Source organism: Orcinus orca, chromosome 3, assembly GCF_937001465.1.
Source record: "Orcinus orca chromosome 3, mOrcOrc1.1, whole genome shotgun sequence".
In the NCBI taxonomy this organism is placed as follows: Eukaryota; Metazoa; Chordata; class Mammalia; order Artiodactyla; family Delphinidae; genus Orcinus; species Orcinus orca.
The window spans coordinates 121,663,496-121,683,109 of NC_064561.1; the positions used below are offsets into that span (position 1 = coordinate 121,663,496).

The window sequence follows — 19,614 nt, forward strand, 5'->3', positions numbered from 1 at the left end:
CATAAGGTTAACAGCTGATTTCTCAGCAGAAACTCTACAAGCCAGAAGGGAGTGGCATGATATATTTAAAGTGATGAAAGGGAAGAACCTACAACCGAGAGTACTCTACCCAGAGTCTCATTCAAAGAGGATCTCATTCAGATTCGATGGATCTCATTCAGATTCGATGGAGAAATTAAAACCTCTACAGACAAGCAAAAGCTAAGAGAATTCAGCACCACCAAACCAGCTCTACAGCAAATGCTAAAGGAACTTCTCTAAGTGGGAAACACAAGAGAAGAAAAGGACCTACAAAAACAAACCCAAAACAATTAAGAAAATGGTCACAGGAACATACATTATCGATAATTACCTTAAATGTGAACGGATTAAATGCTCCAACCAAAAGACACAGGCTCGCTGAATGGATACAAAAACAAGACCCATATATATGCTGTCTACAAGAGACCCACTTCAGACCTAGGGACACATACAGACTGAAAGTGAGGGGATGGAAAAAGATATTCCATGCAAATGGAAATCAAAAGAAAGCTGGAGCAGCAATACTCATATCAGATAAAATAGACTTTAAAATAAAGAATGTTACAGGAAACAAGGAAGGGCACTACATAATGATCAGGGGATCAATCCAGAAAGAAGATATAACAATTATAAATATATATGCACCCAACATAGGAGCACCTCAATACATAAGGCAACTGCTAACAGCTATAAAAGAGGAAATCAACAGTAACACAATAATAGTGGAGGACTTTAACACCTCACTTACACCAATGGACACATCATCCAAACAGAAGATTAATAAGGAAACACAAGCTTTATATGACACAACAGACCAGATAGATTTAATTGATATTTATAGGACATTCCATCCAAAAACAGCAGATTACACTTGCTTCTCAAGTGCACATGGAACATTCTACAGGACAGATCACATCTTGGGTCACAAATCAAGCCTCAGTAAATTTAAGAAAATTGAAATCATATCAAGCATCTTTTCTGACCACAATGGTATGAGATTAGAAATCAATTACAGGGAAAAAAGGTAGAAAACACAAACACATGGAGGATAAACAATACGTTATTAAATAACCAAGAGATCACTGAAGAAATCAAAGAGGAAATCAAAAAATACCTAGAGACAAATTACAACGAAAACATGACTATCCAAAACCTATGGGATGCAGCAAAAGCACTTCTAAGAGGGAAGTTTATAGCAATACAAGCCTACCTCAAGAAACAAGAAAAATCTCAAATAAACAATCTAACCTTACACTTAAAGGAACTAGAGAAAGAAGAACAAACAAAACCCAAAGTTAGCAGAAGGAAAGAAATCATAAAGACCAGAGCAGAAGTAAATGAAATAGAAACAAAGAAAACAACAGCAAAGTTCAATAAAACTAAAAGCTGGTTCTTTTAAAAAAAACAAAAAAAAATGGCAGGAACTTGATTAAAAACAGCAAGTTTTGTGTCATTTTAACTTTCCTATTCCCATCCCCTCCTCTCCAGCATAGCAGAAGCCTAAAAACCAACAGCCTGCAATCATAGTAAAAACCATCAGCTTGGTATCCACTGGAGAAGGCAAATGGGGCTGGAACTCCTTCAAAACCTCATTACTGGAGAACTGTCATTTTTTGACTTGTCAGGTGGTTCCTGGGGAGACTCCACGTACAATGTCTTTATTTGACCAGACTCTAAGCTTACCCAGTGAAAAAAGTCTTTTCTCAGGGAGCATTTGTGAAAAACAATTAGAGGCCAGTGATCAACATCATAGCTGCCTGTGGCAGCAGATACTAGTAGAGACAAAGGATAGGCCAACCAAACACTTAAAGGAAAATCTGGGGAATAAGATGTCCATAAGGGCTTTGAAAGGCACTAACATATATCTGGGAATTTAGAAGGCCCCATGCATGTGCAATAATGTGTGCATGCTTGGGATGTGTGCATGCTAAGGAAAGACCTGAGAAGACCCTAAGCTCTTACCTCAGACTAACCTTTAGGCTATGCACAAGCAGGAAATGCAGGCTAAGGCAGAGTTGTCAAGCTTGAGGTAGGCCCAAATGTTAGTCATGTTCTAGTTCTTGGCTGAGTGATGATTTCACATAAGTTTGTTGTACTATGCTTTGTAACTTACATATATTCTTTTGTTAAGTATCAAATACATTTTTAAAAGGAGATGAAAAACATCTTTACATTAAACAAATCTTAAAGATGAAACTCATACCTTCAACTATGCTGGACTTAGCAAGAAATCCTGAAGATGCTTTTAGAGCTCCATTGAATACCACAAAACTTGCACCTGTCACTAATTAAAAAATACAATAATTATGTTTTAAACTGCTCTTTTTATGCTATATGATATTTGTTAAATGCATAATGTGGAGCATAGCATATTTTAAGTACCTGATAAACGCCATGCCCATACCACTTATATTAGAACAAAAAATACCAAACAAAATAAAGTTACGATAAAATATTTCATAAAGGTTATTTAATGTTTGTATCTAATAATTGATGGCTGTTGTACTATTTACAGTGTTTTTATCAAGTGAGGGTGTGGAAAATCAAACATCCACTACTGTTGAGAGCATAAATCAGAACAATCTCTATGGAGGACAACTTGATAAATTGCTATTAAAATTACAAACACATTTATACTTTGACATACAAATTCCATTTCTAGGAATTAATGTTGGCACATATACAAGGTTATTCATAGAGCATTTTTATAAACAGCCAAGGATTGGTAGCAACAGTCCATTAATAAGGGACAATTAAATGATGTTCACATATAAAGTGGAAAGTTATGTGCAATGTGAAAGTTCTTTATATACTAACAAAGAATAATCTCCAAAAGAAAAAACAAGGTGCAGAATGGAACAAATGTTATGACTTGTTTAAAAAAGTGGAAGAAAGGTGTATGTGTGTGTATGTGTGTGGTGGGGTGGTGTTTGCTTACATATACATACAAGCAAGAAATCCCTGAAAGGATATACCAGAAACTGGTATCACTGGTTTGGTTGCCTGTGGGGAGGGGAAGAGGGTAGTTTGAGGGTCTAGGGAGGAAAGGAGATTTTACAGTGTGAATATTTATACCTTTTGAATTTTATACTATGTAAATATTCATCAAATAAATATTAAATAGCTGTAAAATTTTAATGACAAAAATGTCAATAGCATGTTAAGTTAAAAAAGCACAATATAAAAGTAAATATCCAGTATAAAATCATCTATTTAACATATATATCAATATAAGAAGGAAATATATTAAAATGTCAACAAAGGCCATATTTTGGCACTTTTTTCCTTTTACTACTTCTTCAAACATATTTTCCAAGCTTATTACAAATGAGTATACATACTTTTATAATCAGAGGAAAAATTTTTATTAGCAGCCAGAATGTCTGACTATTTTAAATGTGTTATTTTACAATAATGTATTAAGTTTTTGGAATACTTACTTAACTTTCAATTTGTTAGGCTCTCTAATGCAAGGATTTGGTAATCACAGCAGTCACTGAGGCCATTCAGCCGAGTAATGTCATTCACATCACCATCTTTATCATTTTTATATTCCCAGCCACTTAACAGTTTTATAAATCATTCTTCATCCTATCTACCCTGTGCTCCCCGCTAAGACGAGTTGGAGCAGAGAGCAAACAAAGGCAAAAAATACCTCACTCCAGAGACACCCACCATGTGGGACACACTAAGCCTGAAGACATCAAAATAAATACTGTATTCCAAGTTTTTAAACCTAATGTTGCCCAAGATAAACACAAATATTAGAAGCAATTTTTTTGTTTGTATAGCTAAAAATTTAAAGCATACTGTTTCATCACCATCAATTCAGCAAATAAGTAAGGTATCTACATATAGGTATATTCCTCTTTGAAAGGAATTCTACTTTTTGAGATGGTTTTATGGATTGACACTAGGAACCAATACTCACCTTTTCTAGGATGGCCAGTAGCACTGTTGGCCTGTGTTTGATAAACTCCATCATTCTGTATACAGACTAGATGAGAATCTGCTTCTGTACTAAAACTAGCTCCAATGCTAATGACATGCTCATTAGAAGAATTTATTACTTTCATTACCTGGGAAAAAACAATACGCATTTAGAAACATTTTTAACATTTTGTGCCTTTATTAGTTATAATAATTCAAAGAGTCACATTATCAAGCTTTAATCTGGACAACTCCCTGAGAATGTGATAGAAACAAATGATTTAAAATAAAATCACCTCAATTAAAAGACAGATAAAAGAGTAAGAAAAAAATGAAAAAATAGGATTAAACAAATCCTCTATTAGGAAACAAATCTAAAATTTCAAAAGTAAGTGTTTTTTTGGGTTTTTTTGCGGTACGCGGGCCTCTCACTGTTGTGGCCTCTCGGGTTGCGGAGCACAGGCTCCAGACGCGCAGGCTCAGTGCCTATGGCTCACGGGCCTAGCCACTCCGCGGCATGTGGGATCCTCCCGGACCGGGGCACGAACCCGTGTCCCCTGCATCGGCAGGTGGACTCTCAACCACTGCGCCACCAGGGAAGCCCAAAAATAAGTTTTTTTGTCATTATGTATTAGTCCAATTCAAAACAAATTTAACACACTTCTAAAGAAATCTAATGTTCAATAATTATCTCAAGACTTGAATAAAGCAATTATACTTACATCATTGTATTTTTTCCGAGGTATTTTTATGCAGCTTTTCCCCATTTCCATATGAATCAGTAGCTGATCTATATTATGCAAGGTATACTGGTAATTTCGAAGGTCCTACATAAAATAATGATAGTTCCATAAACCTTAAACTACTATCCATGAACATTTACCCATTCATTCAATCCTTTTTTAAGAGTATCCATCATTTTAAAACTTGTGATACATAACTATCAAAACACCATCCAGAAAGCAATAGCAACTTCAAAAACCAGCTAATTCTTCCAGCTACTCCACAATAATAATAAAGATTATCATTCTCAGGAAGAATTCTGTAGTATTTGAGGGTGATCTCTTTCTAGTTACAGATCTTCCAAAACAATAGATTTTCAAACCGAACATGGATAAATAAAAGCAAATTGGGCTTCCCTGGTGGCGCAGTGGTTGAGAATCTGCCTACCAATAGAGGGGACACAGATTCGAGCCCTGGTCTGGGAAGATCCCACATGCCGCGGAGCAACTAAGCCCATGCGCCACAACTACTGAGCCTGCTCTCTAGAGCCTGCGAGCCACAACTACTGAGCCCACGTGCTGCAACTACTGAAGCCTGCATGCCTAGAGCCCGTGCTCCGCAACAGGAGAAGCCACCGCAATGAGAAGCCCGCGCACTGCAACGAAGAGGAGCCCCCGCTCGCCGCAACTAGAGAAAGCCCACGTGCAGCAACGAAGACTCAATGCAGCCAAAAATAAAATTAATTAATCAAAAGAAAAAAAAGCAAGTCCACTGAAATACACTTCTATAATAAGAGGTAAACACAAAATTACAGAAATTAGAGGTGGAAGGGAACCTGAGATCATCTAATCCAATACTTCCTATTAAAAATGAGGTGACTTGGGCCACAGTTTGCTCAAAATCATCAAATCGATTGACTTTACTAACTCTTTTACTAAGGCTTCAACAACGGTGTGGATCTCACATTACCTAAATGTGTAAGCACTGCAGCAGAATGAATCAAAAGGCAATTTGAATCAGGTATACATAAATTAGGACATGTTCTAAAAAGCACTTCATCAAAAACAGAGGCCATTTATGTTAAATGAATTAGGATTTATTATAAATGAACTTTCATTATACCAAATATGTCAAATTAAAATAGAAAAATATAAGTATGTAAAATTTGCTTAATGAATTGTTAAAGTAACAATATAAGAACACTTAATAAAACAGTTCAATTACTCACAACAAGTAAGTTCATAATAGTGTGTCCTATTTCTCCAAAAAGAGGTTTTCGGCCTCTGATACTTGTTAAAGGAGCAGGATATGCTATACACAAGAATAGAAAACTGGTTACCATCAAGAAAAAACAAAAAAATCTTAAATTTATTACCTTTAATTTTCATTTGTCAAACATTACGGATAAATACCACTCAATCAGTTCTCCGGAGAAAGTAAGAAATGACATTAACCCATACCATGTATCTACCAGATGCTACATTGAACTGGGACCTTTACATACATTATCCTAATTAAACCCTATAACAACCCAATGAGGCAAGTATGTCTATCCCTACTTTACAAATGGGGAAGTAGAGATACAGATTAATAACCCTGCCTATGGTTTCTAAGTTAATAACTGGTGAAACAGATATGAAACTAGGCTTGGCCTGATTCCAAAGCATTTAATCTTTCATCATACATGTTGTTTCCAAACATTATGATGGCTAGAAAATTACGATAACTGGCTAGACCTACATAAAGTTCTCATAATTTAAAAAGAAATATTCTGATAATTTAAAGCAAAATATGAAGAATTCAAGATTTTTAAGGCATTTGTAATTAATGTTCAATTGTGTGAATTTATGGGTGATAGTAAACTTTTATAGTTCTTGGGTCAGCATGATAAAAGGAACACATAGAATCAGAGAAGTCAATGCAGAGAAGAAGTGATATGGACTCTGTCACCTAACTACTTTTCTGTTTCTTTAGGACACTATAAATATTGCGCACCAAAAAGGAAAAGTACCTTGGTGGCAATGCAGCAGGAATTCTGGAAGAAAAGGAAAGTGAAAAAAGGAAGGTAAGACTATTTCTATGATGATAAAAATCAGACACATTTTTAACCCAAGAATTAACCTGAGATTTCAGTTCTCAGCTTAGGTTAAGCAAAGAAACCTCTCTAATACATATTATACAAACATACCTCCTTAAAAGTCTAAGAAAACACACATGACATTATCTATTTAAAAAAAATAAGTCAGGGCAACTCACATCTTTGCTATTACAAGCATATATTTTAGTTTTAAAAAGGACAACTAAGTTATTTGGATGACAGAGAGTACAGAAAGAAACATAAATTAGTGGTAAAACATACTAAAATGATAAACAATATGATTAAGGTAAATGCTGACTTTTTACTTCATCTTTTATGAATAAGAGAGCATCCTTTGCAACTTGATAGAGGTAATTTTATCTAAAACAGTAATTTTCAAGAGGTTATGGCTTAGAATGACATTCTGTCAGAGTTACAAACGGACCTCATAAATCATCTAATCCAACATGTAATGGTGTTGCAAATGGTCTCAACATAAAAGCGTAGGTAATCCTCATTTGATTAAGATTAGCTAAGTATTTTGATCTAACCTTCCATAAAAATAGCATTCAAATATTAGTATCAGAGACAAAACGTTAGGCTGAATGGATGAAACACTTGGCTCAGAATGAAGTCTCTCAAGCTCTTTGGTTCACACAGTACAAAACCTGAGATGAAAGTTAATTTTTACTTCTTGCACCACAATTTAATAGTACCCCATATTTAAATCTTAAATGGTAAGGACCAACCCCTCAGAACAGAGAGTTTAATAAATTTGCCAAATAGATTTAAATGAGTATCTCTTTCACTGAATTTGTCCATTTTGAAATAGTAATGGTAACTTTTATAACTTCTCTACATTTAATTTTCCTCCAAGAAAATAACTATTAAATTATACAAGAATCAAAGGCCTAAATTTTCCTTAGATGTGATGTACTTCACATGCAACAAATAAATTATTCTTTAAAAAAATGAGGGATAAAGAAAGGGTACGAATTCAAAGACAGTTGAACACAGAAATGATTTCAACTCAGAAATAACCATACACGTAAGAGTGGACCACTATTTCACAACCATTTATGTTTGGCTTTATGGTGTACACAAATGGGGTGGGGGGGCATTTACCTTCTTAATATGTAGGCAACATAACAAAATGAACTCCCTATAGCAAATACTTTTAAGAAAACTTTTCAAGGTTTTCTATGTTTTTTTCTGAAATTCAAAAAAAATTTTAAGGTAAGTTAATTATAATAATTATGAATATCTAGAAACTCAGGACATAGCAAGTTTGTCTAGACTAATTTGGTAGTAGAGGAGGGCTGTTTTAGAATTTTAAAAGTACATCAAAACAAAAGTAGTCCCATTAATCCATTAAAAATTTATTTTAATGATATCTGAAGTTCTTATTTACATTCAGTATATTTGAACCTATGTAATTTAGCTTATTATTCTAAAACTTACCTTTATATTCTGCACCCAATCTCAACATTAAACGCATAGGAAAAACCTTTGCCCAGGGAATCTCTAGCTTCTGGATAAGAATTCCACAAAGAAAAGGATTGCTTGGTAACAGGAGATCATCAAGTTTCTGAAAAGTAGGTGTAATAAATAGAAATCCTCCATGATCCTTGCTGCTGAGAAAACTCTCAGTAAAGGTAATACTGTCCAAGTTTTCTATGTATTTTCCTAGAAATAAAATCATTTATAAAAAGATTTTAAGTTGTTTTGAAGCAGCATTATGAGTGTGAATGTCCCAGTATAAACTTAAATAAAAGCAATGTAAAATATTTTTTATTTATTTCCACTCTTGAAGAAGCACTGAATACCTTGTGTGCACAAAGTTCAGTTATTCCTGAAGATTGGGAATTGTGAACAAAAATTTGAGAATGTTTCTAACCGTTAAGTGTTTTAAAATTTTTCTCCTTACTTCATGGTCAAGTGAAAAGTCATCATCATGTCCCCCAAATCTTATACAGACAGAAAAGTATACGATGGTCCCCCCTTATCCACAGTTTTGCTTTCCATGGTTTTAGTTAGCCCTGGTCAACTGTAGTTCAAAAACATTAAATGGAAAATTCAATAAACAGCAAATTTTAAATCTCTCACTATCCTGCTCTGCCCCATTGGGATGTGAGCCACACCGTGAATCACTTGTCCAGCATATCCACGCTGAATATGCTACCATCCATTAGTCACTCAGTAGCTGTCTCAGTTACGATTGACTGTTGCAGTTATCACTGTGCTTGTGTTCATGTAACCCTTATTTTTCTTAATAATGGCCCCAAGGTGCAAGAGAAGTGTTGTTGGCAATTCGGATGTTCTCGTACTGTGAGTAATTTATAAATTAAGCTTTATCACAGGTATGTATGTATAGAAAAAACAGTGTACGTAGGGTTCAGTACCATTTGTGGTTTCAGGCAGCTAGTGGGGTCTTCGAACTTATCCCCTGCAGATAAGGGGGGATTATTGTGTAGACACGTAAACAGACCAAGAAGGTAAATATATTTTCACTTTTAAAATTAAAAAACTATAAAGACACTAATTACATAAAAGGAGACTGAAAATGATGACAGAGCTCTTTTAAGTAATCAGCAATCTCTTCACAAAATATTTCTTTAGTACAGTTAGCATAGCCAAAAGCAAAAATGCCCTTAATTTATCCATCCCCTGGTCTGAACAGTTCAAAATAAAATGGTATACCTTTCAGAGCATCCTTATAAATGGTGATAAAGAGTCTGAAGATGTCCTTAGGAATAGTATCTTCACTTGGCAAACATAACAATAGAATAATAATTTCTGCTTGTCCCAAGCCGTGCAATCCATTGGTGGAGAAGTACCAATATTTGTCTGAGGAATCTTAAGTGACAAAAGTGTAAACTATAAATGTCAACTTCTATTAAACAAAAAAATTAAATATAATTGTCCTTTGCATGAAGCACAACTTTTTAAATTCGTTAGTTTCCCAACATTCCCCTCACAAAAACTTTAAATTGAATTGTATGAGATTAATATAAAAAAGAGAAAGGATGAAAAATTATCTGATGGAGTCAATTAATAAACAACAGTAGGGCTTCCCTGGTGGCACAGTGGCTGAGAGTCCGCCTGCCGATGCAGGGGACACGGGTTCATGCCCCGGTCCGGGAAGATCCCACATGCCACGGAGCGGCTGGGCCCGTGAGCCATGGCTGCTGAGCCTGCGCGTCTGGAGCCTGTGCTCCGCAACGGGAGAGGCCACAACAGTGAGAGGCCCGCATACCGCAAAAAATAAAATAAAAAATAAACAAACAACAATAAAATAAAAGATGCACTAACAAGCTGAAATGTAGTGGGTAAGAATCAGGTTAGTTTCAAAGAGAATGAAAAGCTAAGAGATGCATTATTGAGTATTGAGGACTATTTATTACTGAGAAATATTTACTTCCTTACTTTTAATTAAGTCTAGTGTCATTTACTTTAAAACTGTCTTTATTGTTACTAAATCAGGATTCTTGCTTATCTCAATTAGCAAATTTCAATTTACCTAAAAGCTATATGAAATATGGTCAGCTGGAGAGATTGGGATTGACATATATATACTAAGATGTATAAAATGGATAACTATAAGAACCTGCTGTATAAAAAAATAAATTAAATAAAATTCCAAACTTCAAAATATATATATATATGGTCAGCTGTATCATAAGCATCAAAATACAGCTTGTTATAAGTCCATGGCCTTAACCTAGGACTGAATGAAGGACACTAGTAAAAATCTTTAAGCTATTACTTCAAGTCCCACTGCATATAAAACTGCAAAATTTATTTATATTAATATTTGGCTACAAAAACCAATATCCAATACTGCTTATTTTTCACCATTGCCAGTCTAAATTTAACCAGACAATGGGATTAATTATTCAGAAATCCTGCTTACCAATTAGGCAAAGAAAGATGAATCATTACTTACAAAATGCTAACTTGACATTCACAAGTAGATTAGCATTTAGGACAAACGTAACAGGACAAAAACCTTCGCCTTCAAGAAGCAAAATGATCTGCTCGTGAGATGGGTGTTCTTCTATTACAGGCACTAAAACATGAAAATAATATATTAATTAGAATAAACATGTCTTCCTGTTAAATATGCCTATAATGAAAAAAACAGATTTATAAATCCACCAATGGCTTAATCACATTTAAAAGCAAAAAAAACCACATTTTATAAAATCAATCAACACCTGGACAACTGTTATATTCTAATTTTTACTTTTCAATTTATGTAAAGATATTAATATTATAATACATATAAATCCTGATCAATTATATTATATATAGTCTATGCACAAATATGTTGATTAAACAGCATATTGATACAATTTTAGTACCTTTAAAGTTTTAAAACAAATGTTTTTGTAAAGTGGACTCCTATCTGCCAGCCACTCCAATTATAAATTCTGAAATTTACAGCTGTGAAAGTAGTCTAGACCCAAGTTATACATGCTTGTACATATGGCTTGCCGCCATATGCCTATGTCAGTGACAAGTGGTGAAAAAAGAACTTGACAACCAACAGGAAAATATACATGGCATGCAAAGAACAGGGCTTAAGATATTTTTGCCACTATCAATAGGATCATGAAATGGCTCCTACTTTCAGAACGGAGATCCTACGCTTCATTCCCCTACATTATCATGCACAGAACATAATCATTTCATGTAAGATTCAGCATAATGCCTGAGGTAACAAGGATATATCCCTAGGGAACTACTACAAGGTGGGAGATAGCCACAGAATCTCCAGATTAGAAAGGACCTTAAAGACCACCTAAGTTCTCTTCTTTTACAAAGGAAACTGAGGCCCAAGAGATTAAAATTGCATGCTTCAAGTCATACGTGTATTAAGTAGCAGATGAGGAACTAAAATTCCTAGCTTTGTCATCCAATCCAATACTTTTCTTTAGGCACTATGTTCCTTAAAAAAAAAAAGATATGGAGTCAAAACTAATACAGGACTAAAAGTCTATGAATTTCCCTGTTGTATTGGACTTTTGCCTTATTTTGAATTAGGAACCCAGATGAGATAAGTGAATCACATTCAAATCAACTCAAAAGGTCAGATCTTTTTAGAATTTGTTTTTACACAGTAAGAGTTTTTGTAAACTAGAGTTCCATGCCATCGTACATATTTCAACCACACTGTCTAAATTTAAAAAAATACATTTTATATATCACAGACAAAATTCATCAATATATTCTTCTTTAAAAAAAAAAACCAAAAAACTCCTTTTTAAATTTAAATAACTGCTATCCTACCTGATCCCTTTTCTCCAGATGCAACCAGAAGAGGAGGCAAGCTGTCCTCATCATCAGGTAGAAGACTAATCTTATTGCAAACATTCTTGTCAATACCACACAATAACCTATAATCTGAAATACTAGCAACAGGTAAATTACTGTTAACCAAGACACCAGTAGGACTTGATAGGTCCTCAATTTCTGCAAAAACATCATCATCTAGTGTAAAAGAGCCAGAAGTAGGCAACCCCTCAGTCCCTGTGTTTGTAGGCAGTTTTTCCACAGATGGAACCTGAGAAATAGGACTTTGAATTATCTCATTTCTTATATCGCCTGCCTCACTGTTTGGTTTTTCCACAGTAGTAGAATGGGCATGATCCACTGTGTTTATCATCTGTAAAATATGGAAAACAAAAACCCAAATCAGTTCATAGTTTCTTTCTTCAGAAGCCAAATTTCCCAAGAAATAGTACCATTTTGGTTCTTTAAATTCAAGAGCACAGGTTTAGCTTTACTCTATGCTCAGGTAGGTATTTATGACTAATTTTATAGACTGGAAAAAGGAGGCAAGGAGAACTTCAGGATCCTATACCATACCACAAAGTGAGCACACTTAGTTCAACTCAAGGCACTCCTCCTAATAGACAAAAAAGCCTGGCTGGGGGGTGGCAAGGGAGAGGAAAAAGGGAGAAGGCAGGGAGGGGAGTGGTTAGGAAGCAAAATGGTAGACATACTCCACAACAGTTACCACCTAGAATAAACTACATCTCAAGTCTGCTTCAAGTAAGCCCCTTTCTTTTTGGACAGGCCAAACCTAAGTCAATAGAGAATTGTTTATGAACTCAAGTAATACTAGCCTCTATAGAAATTCCATTTTGTTAAAATATTGATTGAGGGTAGGTGCTAGCTAAGAAACATACTTCTGGTAATTAGAGCTACTTGTAAAACCTAGCTCATGAACTCTTTTTTTTTTTAATTTTTGAATTTTATTTTATTTATTATTTTATACAGCAGGTTCTTATTAGTCATCAATTTTATACACATTAGTGTATACATGTCAATCCCAATCAACCAATTCATCACACCACCATGCCCACCCCCCTGCGGCTTTCCCCCCTTTGTTCTCTACATCTGTGTCTCAACTTCTGCCCTACAAACTGGTTTGTCTGTACCATTTTTCTAGGTTCCACATACATGCGTTAATATATGATATTTGTTTTTCTCTTTCTGACTTACTTCACTCTGTATGACAGTCTCTAGATCCATCCACGTCTCAACAAATGACCCAAGCTCATGAACTCTTACTGACAAACAACATAAGTTTATATGATACGTGAACTTGAAGAGAGCAGGATACACATCCATCTTGTCTGATGTATCTTTACCCAAGATAAACCAGGTAACTGGCTCAGAGGGGATGCTCAATATATATTTGTTTAATGAATAAAAAAGCATTCCTACTTCATGTGTTAATACTTGCTTTTATGAGTATTTTGCTACTTTACAATGAGAGTTATTAGTGGGCTGGGATTCTATATTATGTATCTTCTATTTAACACCTAGCACGTTTGTATAAACATAAATACTACCATCAGGTACTTTACTGAATATTTGAAAATCATTAAACAAATTAGTCTAAATTAACTTACTAAATCTCAGTTCTATTTCCCCATACCAGTGGTTCTCAAAATGTGGTCCAGGGATCTCTGGGGTCCCCAAGACCCTTTCAGGAAGTCAGTGAGGTCCTAGGATTTTCTTCATATAATTTAACTAAAACATATCACAACAGACTGACTTTAGAAGTAGATGTGAGAATCTATCTTCTATTAAGCCAGACGTTAAAGAACTTCACAAAAATGTAAAACAATGTTATTCCTCTCACTAAACTTTTGTTTCAAAAACTTTTCATTAAAAATATTATTTCTATTAATTTAATGAGTTTATTTTTAATTAATTTTTTAAATGTTTGTCAATTTTATATCAGTAATTATCAATAAACATAACCTATAATTCTTTGGGGTTCTCAATAACTTTTAAGAGCATAAAGAGTCCTTAGATCAAAAAGTTTAAGAATCACTGCCTTAAACTGACGTTAAAAAAAGGTAAAATCTAAAATATATTCATATATCATATGTTTCTCATTTTATGAAGCTCAAAGCATTAAAAAAAAAAAAAGTACTCTAAAAAATCACACAAGGAATTACTTACAAAATAAAATTTTATTAAATTAACAAGTCATTCTTTAGATTCCTTACCAGTGGCACATCAGGTAAGAGAGGACTAAAGTCTTCAGAACATCTTTTACTTCCAGATGATAATTTTGTTGTATCTGCAACTTCGCCATTGGGCAATATACCATCTGCAAACCATACTCTCTTCTGTTCTTTGGAGCATAATCCTAGAATCAGTTTAAAAAGTAAAGCATTTTAATTTGATAATATTGCAATGATTTAATACTAAATGGGTCAGGAAACATTTTCAAAAGCTTTTTGCTAACCATTGGCAAGCCCTGCATTCTCAGGGTTTCAAGGCCTAGAGAAATGGCCTTTTGTGACTCATCTACCCAGAGTAGAAGTTTTTTTCTAATTCATACAAAGGCAGGGCTGGCCCTACGAATCCCATACTCAGAAAAAGAGTGGACAGGAGAGGTTATACCTTAAAGACATTGAAGGCAGATTTAAAGCCTATATTATTAAGGCTAACTTTGTGAGTGTGGAATAAAATTTAGGGACTAAGGCACAGGGAGGGAAAATGGAACAGAACAGAGCATGGTAGACAAGCAAAGGGAAAAAAGTATGAAGAACAAGAGAAAGAAGCATAAAAGGTCTAAAGAAAGAAACAGAATCACTTGTGCATCAGAGGTCGTTTCCTACTTTTAACTTACTTAACAAGAGAAGCATAACATGCTTTGTTCTTATAATGTTGATATTGAAATTTATTAATATTTTCCTTTCAAATTTGGAGGAAATAACTAGATGTCAGCATAAATATTTGTTCTCTTTTATTAAAAAGCATCCACGGAGGAAGGTTATGAAAATTCCTGCCAGATGATTTTAGAACATATAAACATCAAAAGGACCAACATCTACCTTCCATATCATAATACAGATAACACTGAAAAAATTGGAATCATATATGTATAATTTTTGCAACATGGGTGGACATATTAAATAAGGTTATCTTTCTTGTATTTGCAATACTTTATAATTTAATGACTTAAAAAGTCAATATAAGAGAATAAATATTTTTAAAAGCAGATTCATTGATCTTTAGAGGTATAATATATAACCATATATGCTGAAACTCATTATTTAAGTCATAATGAGAAACAGAAAATAGCTATTATGTGAGAAATAATTGAGATCAAAAATAGTTGACAGAAATACTTGAATTTGTCTCTAACTGACAATTACAGTTATTTTCTAGCATGTTACAGACTAATAGTTTATTTTTAAGAGTGTACACAGGCTTACTGAATAGCACAGGGAACTATCCTCAATATCTTGTAATAACCTATATGGGAAAAGAATCTGAAAAAGAATATATATATATATATATATATGTATATGTATAACTGAATCACTGAGCTGTACACCTGAAACTAACACAACATTGTAAATCAACTATACTTCAATTTTAAACATTAAAAAAAAAATAAAAAGTCTACACAGGCTTTACTCAAGATCCTAAACTACAATAGGCTGTAAAAAAAAAGAGAGCCCAAAGATTTTTTAAATCTTTAGAAGTTTGTTAAAAGATTTAAGGAACATTTTTTATTTTGGTAAAATATACATTTAAAAATAGATTTTTAAGGAAAGGGAGACATGCCAGTTATTTACCTATTGTCTCTCAAACCCAAGCCCACCCTTCCACATGGTGCTCTTTGATGCCAGGCTGGAAGTCTGGAAAGTGCAACTCCCAGACCCCCTTGCTAGTTGGTTCTGGTCATGTTCCAGCAATGACAGGCTCTGGTTGGAGACTGGAAGGTGGGAACAGAAGGAAATCTTTCTGTTTCTAGTTCCTGCCAGGACTTACGCAGCAGCGGCACCACCAGATATACCCACATGTCCTGTGATCTTCAGTACTCCTTACATCAAGCCTGAGACACTCCTTCTGTTATCTGAACACCAACCCTGTTAGGCTCCTTGATGGTCCCAGCATTTGCCACTTGGTGTTCCTCTAGAAGTCACAGTACCAGTCATGTGACATGGTACCCTAATTCCTGAATACTAGGTCTGAGAACCAAGCATCTCTTGGTGTTCCTGCACGGGGTTCTAGTAATACTGGCTCTCCCTTTGCATTCTCCCAACCCTAGGGATGGTGGTTGCTTCCTGTACTTACTAATCTCTGAGTCACTTGAGCACGCCCTTTTTGTTCTTCTACCCTTCTAACGTACAGGTATAACCAGTTCCCTGTATTAAATTCCTTCTGGTAGCTAGTCTGGTTTCTCTTTTCTCACTAGATCCTGTCAATACTAGAAAACTTCTACTTTGATCATTTATCTTTAATATTAGACACAACATTTTCTTCAAGTTACCTTCAACACTTGGTTGTTTAAGTGCTGAGATTGGTAAAGTTGTAGGTGAAGATATACTGGATGTTTGAGTCTCCTGAAGAGGCTGGATGGTGGCACAGTCATCAGAATGATTAGATTTAAGATTAGAACCAGTTGGACTCATCATCCTTTCAAATGCCTGAGCTATAAAGGGAAAAAAACTTGATCTCAGGTGTTTTTGACCTTCAAAGTAAATTATGATAAATATTCTATTTTTCAAATTGTAAGAAGAAAGAAATTAATGGCTAACTAAGAAGTGGCACTTGGCAAAGATAATATCCTTACTTTTAGTTGGCAGCACTCCACTTCAGTATAAGCTACCAATTAGTTATTTCAATATAATTTTGGCATATATTTGATATCTACTAAAGAAAATCATTGTTATTTAATATGACCATCTGATTTTGCCCTGTACTCCTATAGTCTATTTCCAATATAGTTCCTAGTGATTCTTCTAAGACATAAATCATATCACATCATTCTTCTGTTTAAAATCTTTTAATGGCTTCCGAAGTAGAATGAAAATTTAAGTTGTTACAATGGCCCACAAGACCCTATATAGTCTGCATTTCTACCTCCTCTGCTTTCCCAGTTAGCTGTCTGACATCATTTCTCACTAAAATCCTACTTGCTGATTAGAATCCAGCCATTGAGGCCTCCTTGTTCTTCAACAAGGGAAGCAAGCACTGTTCTAGCTTCAGGTCTTTGCTCTTACTATTCTTTCTGCCTGGAAAGTTCTTCCACGTGGCTTTATTCTCTCACTTCCTTCAGGTCTCTGCTTACACATCATACTATCATAAACCCTTATTCTGACCACCATTTAAAATTTCTACCTCTTGCCACCAGTCTGTTACTATCTGTCCCTCTTATACTCTTTTATTTTCATTTAGAATATTATCACCATCTGATATTCTCTTTGCTTTCTGTCCACATCTCCTGACATTCATAAGGTCCATGAGATCAAAAGCTCCATAAGAACAGGGAATATATTTTGTTCTCAGCTGGAGCTGCAAAGCACAGAACACTGCCTGAATACTGCTGAATGATTTTTTCACCCAAATAACACGGAACAGCACTGGTACCTCTCCCTTCAGCACTTCTCCAAACTGATCTGCTATAAATGCTGCCACTATTACAATAACTTTCCTCAAGTGCCAATGAATTAGCACCCTCATGCAATGGCTTCCGCTAACCAAGTAAAATCCAAACACAGTACTTTGAGTTTCAAAGTAATTTCCAACTTCCTCTAAGTTTATGTAATGGCACTCACATGCATGCTTCTTTAAAACTTATACAGTCTCAGCACAACTTCCTCATTATCCACAATCTCTGATGAAACTATCTTTTCTTCTTTGTGGAATTTGTCTTATAACCCTTGAGCCATCTTTCTCCTCTTATTAGTAACATTATTTTAAATGATCATGTCTACTGTTTTCAACCCTAAAGTTGGAGTTAAAATAACTTTTATTTACATTTTCCTGTGGTGTATAAATGAATGATAAACAGAGCCATAAATGAAATTACATGCTATAAGATATCAAAACAGAATAAATAAAACAGATAACTAAATAAATCCATTCCAAATATTTTCTTTGATAAACCAATGCTTGATCTCACTATCCTACTAAGTCTCTTCAGTGACTAAATCTTCTCCTCTCCTGGATCCTTATGGTCAATATGTTTTAATGTTCACCTAAAAATCTGACCTGTCAACTCAAATAATGTTTCAAATCTTCATGGCTGTTTTATTTTTTAAATGGGGAGAGATAATTATGTGGGAGCTTGCTCTAAGATTTCTTAACTCTAGCAGGTTGCTTGGCTAACGGCACCAGCAGTAGTCTTAAAGGCTACTGAAACAGCATAAGCAAAAAACAAAACAACTACAAGCACTTAAATTCTTCATAAACACTGGTGGCAATATGGAAATACAAGAAGATTTACACTCTATTATCTTCCAGAGCAGAGGTCAACAGCAGGGAGTAAAGCAGCTTACCTCAGGCTAACAGACTCACATCAGAGCTTTTTGAAGAATTGCTGAAAAAATTTATCTTCATTCAAAAGAGAAAAACAAATTATTATCAGGTATTTATTCTCCTGGCTAACAGGAAGCAGCACCTGGGCTAGCGCACAGGCCTGGTCTTAAAAGTCCCAGGTAATATTTGCTGGGAATTAAACTGTCAACAAATCTTTGAAAATGCCAAGAAGTACTCAAAAGAACAAACGTGTATTTGAAGAAAAACACACACACACACACACACACACAAAACTGTGAGAACTCAAGTAAGATTATTGCTGATAACAGTAAGCTAGCTAGGGAGCCAGAGAAACAATGGGAAACACAAACAAAATTCTAAAACTGAGAAGGGAAAAAAATATATAAAAGACAAAAATGTGCAAATAGTGTGACAGTCCTATGAATTTATATAAAAATTATAAATATTATACTTTATCTTTTATTCCCACTTTAGGTTGTAATTTTCTATAAGGTGGGAACTATTATCTTGCCTTATGCTATTAATATGTAAGACTGTATACTATTTATTGGTAGATATTCTATAAATGTTTAGATTAAGATGATGAGGATGACAATGATGGTGACAAAAACAAATAGGCAGATGAAATGCAGCATTTAGGGACTTGGTACCTGTTAAAAGTTAATGAACTGCCACTCCAGAAACTGAACGCTTCCTTTCCACACTGGTAGTAATAATTGTGAGAGTAGAACAAAAAGAAGAGAAACCAAGCCTTGGGATGTCCCACCTAAGCCAGATAAGTCAACACTAGGTCCCTGCCTTAAGAAAATAAAGAAGTTTATCTTTGTCACGATCCAGTTGTTTTTAAGATATATTCAATTACTGGAAGAAGATATGTCAGGGTAATACTCACCTTTACTAATAGTCTCATAGCAGACTACACATACTCTTGCTTCCTTTTCTAGATACTGCAATTTACACTTCCTATTACAACAGACACCGCAAAATACCTATAAAGGACAAAATATCAAATTTGATTTTGTTTCAAGCATGTTTATACC

General features: G+C 34.6%; 1 protein-coding gene across 10 annotated transcripts in view; it reads right to left on the reverse strand.

Annotated features, from left to right (window-relative positions):
- The window catches only part of ZFYVE16 (zinc finger FYVE-type containing 16), a 57,016-nt gene that overhangs the window by 17,014 nt on the left and 20,388 nt on the right, over positions 1-19,614 (reverse strand). For 4 of the 10 annotated variants that reach the window (XR_004477945.2, XM_033409074.2, XM_033409073.2 and 1 more), the window contains 12 exons: positions 19,467-19,563; positions 16,563-16,724; positions 14,281-14,423; positions 12,044-12,419; positions 10,698-10,820; positions 9,452-9,607; positions 8,213-8,437; positions 6,686-6,709; positions 5,903-5,985; positions 4,674-4,778; positions 3,953-4,100; positions 2,225-2,305 (listed from right to left, as the gene is read on the reverse strand). Coding sequence is in view for 9 of the 10 variants with exons in the window: in XM_033409074.2 (XP_033264965.2) it covers positions 2,225-2,305; positions 3,953-4,100; positions 4,674-4,778; positions 5,903-5,985; positions 6,686-6,709; positions 8,213-8,437; positions 9,452-9,607; positions 10,698-10,820; positions 12,044-12,419; positions 14,281-14,423; positions 16,563-16,724; positions 19,467-19,563 (1,723 nt within the window). In the remaining variant the exon portion in view is untranslated. Of the gene's footprint in view, positions 1-2,224; positions 2,306-3,952; positions 4,101-4,673; positions 4,779-5,902; positions 5,986-6,685; positions 6,710-8,212; positions 8,438-9,451; positions 9,608-10,697; positions 10,821-12,043; positions 12,420-14,280; positions 14,424-16,562; positions 16,725-18,573; positions 18,629-19,132; positions 19,373-19,466; positions 19,564-19,614 lie in introns of those variants that run through there. The other 6 variants (XM_033409078.2, XM_004281658.4, XM_033409076.2 and 3 more) reach the window with 6 other exon arrangements.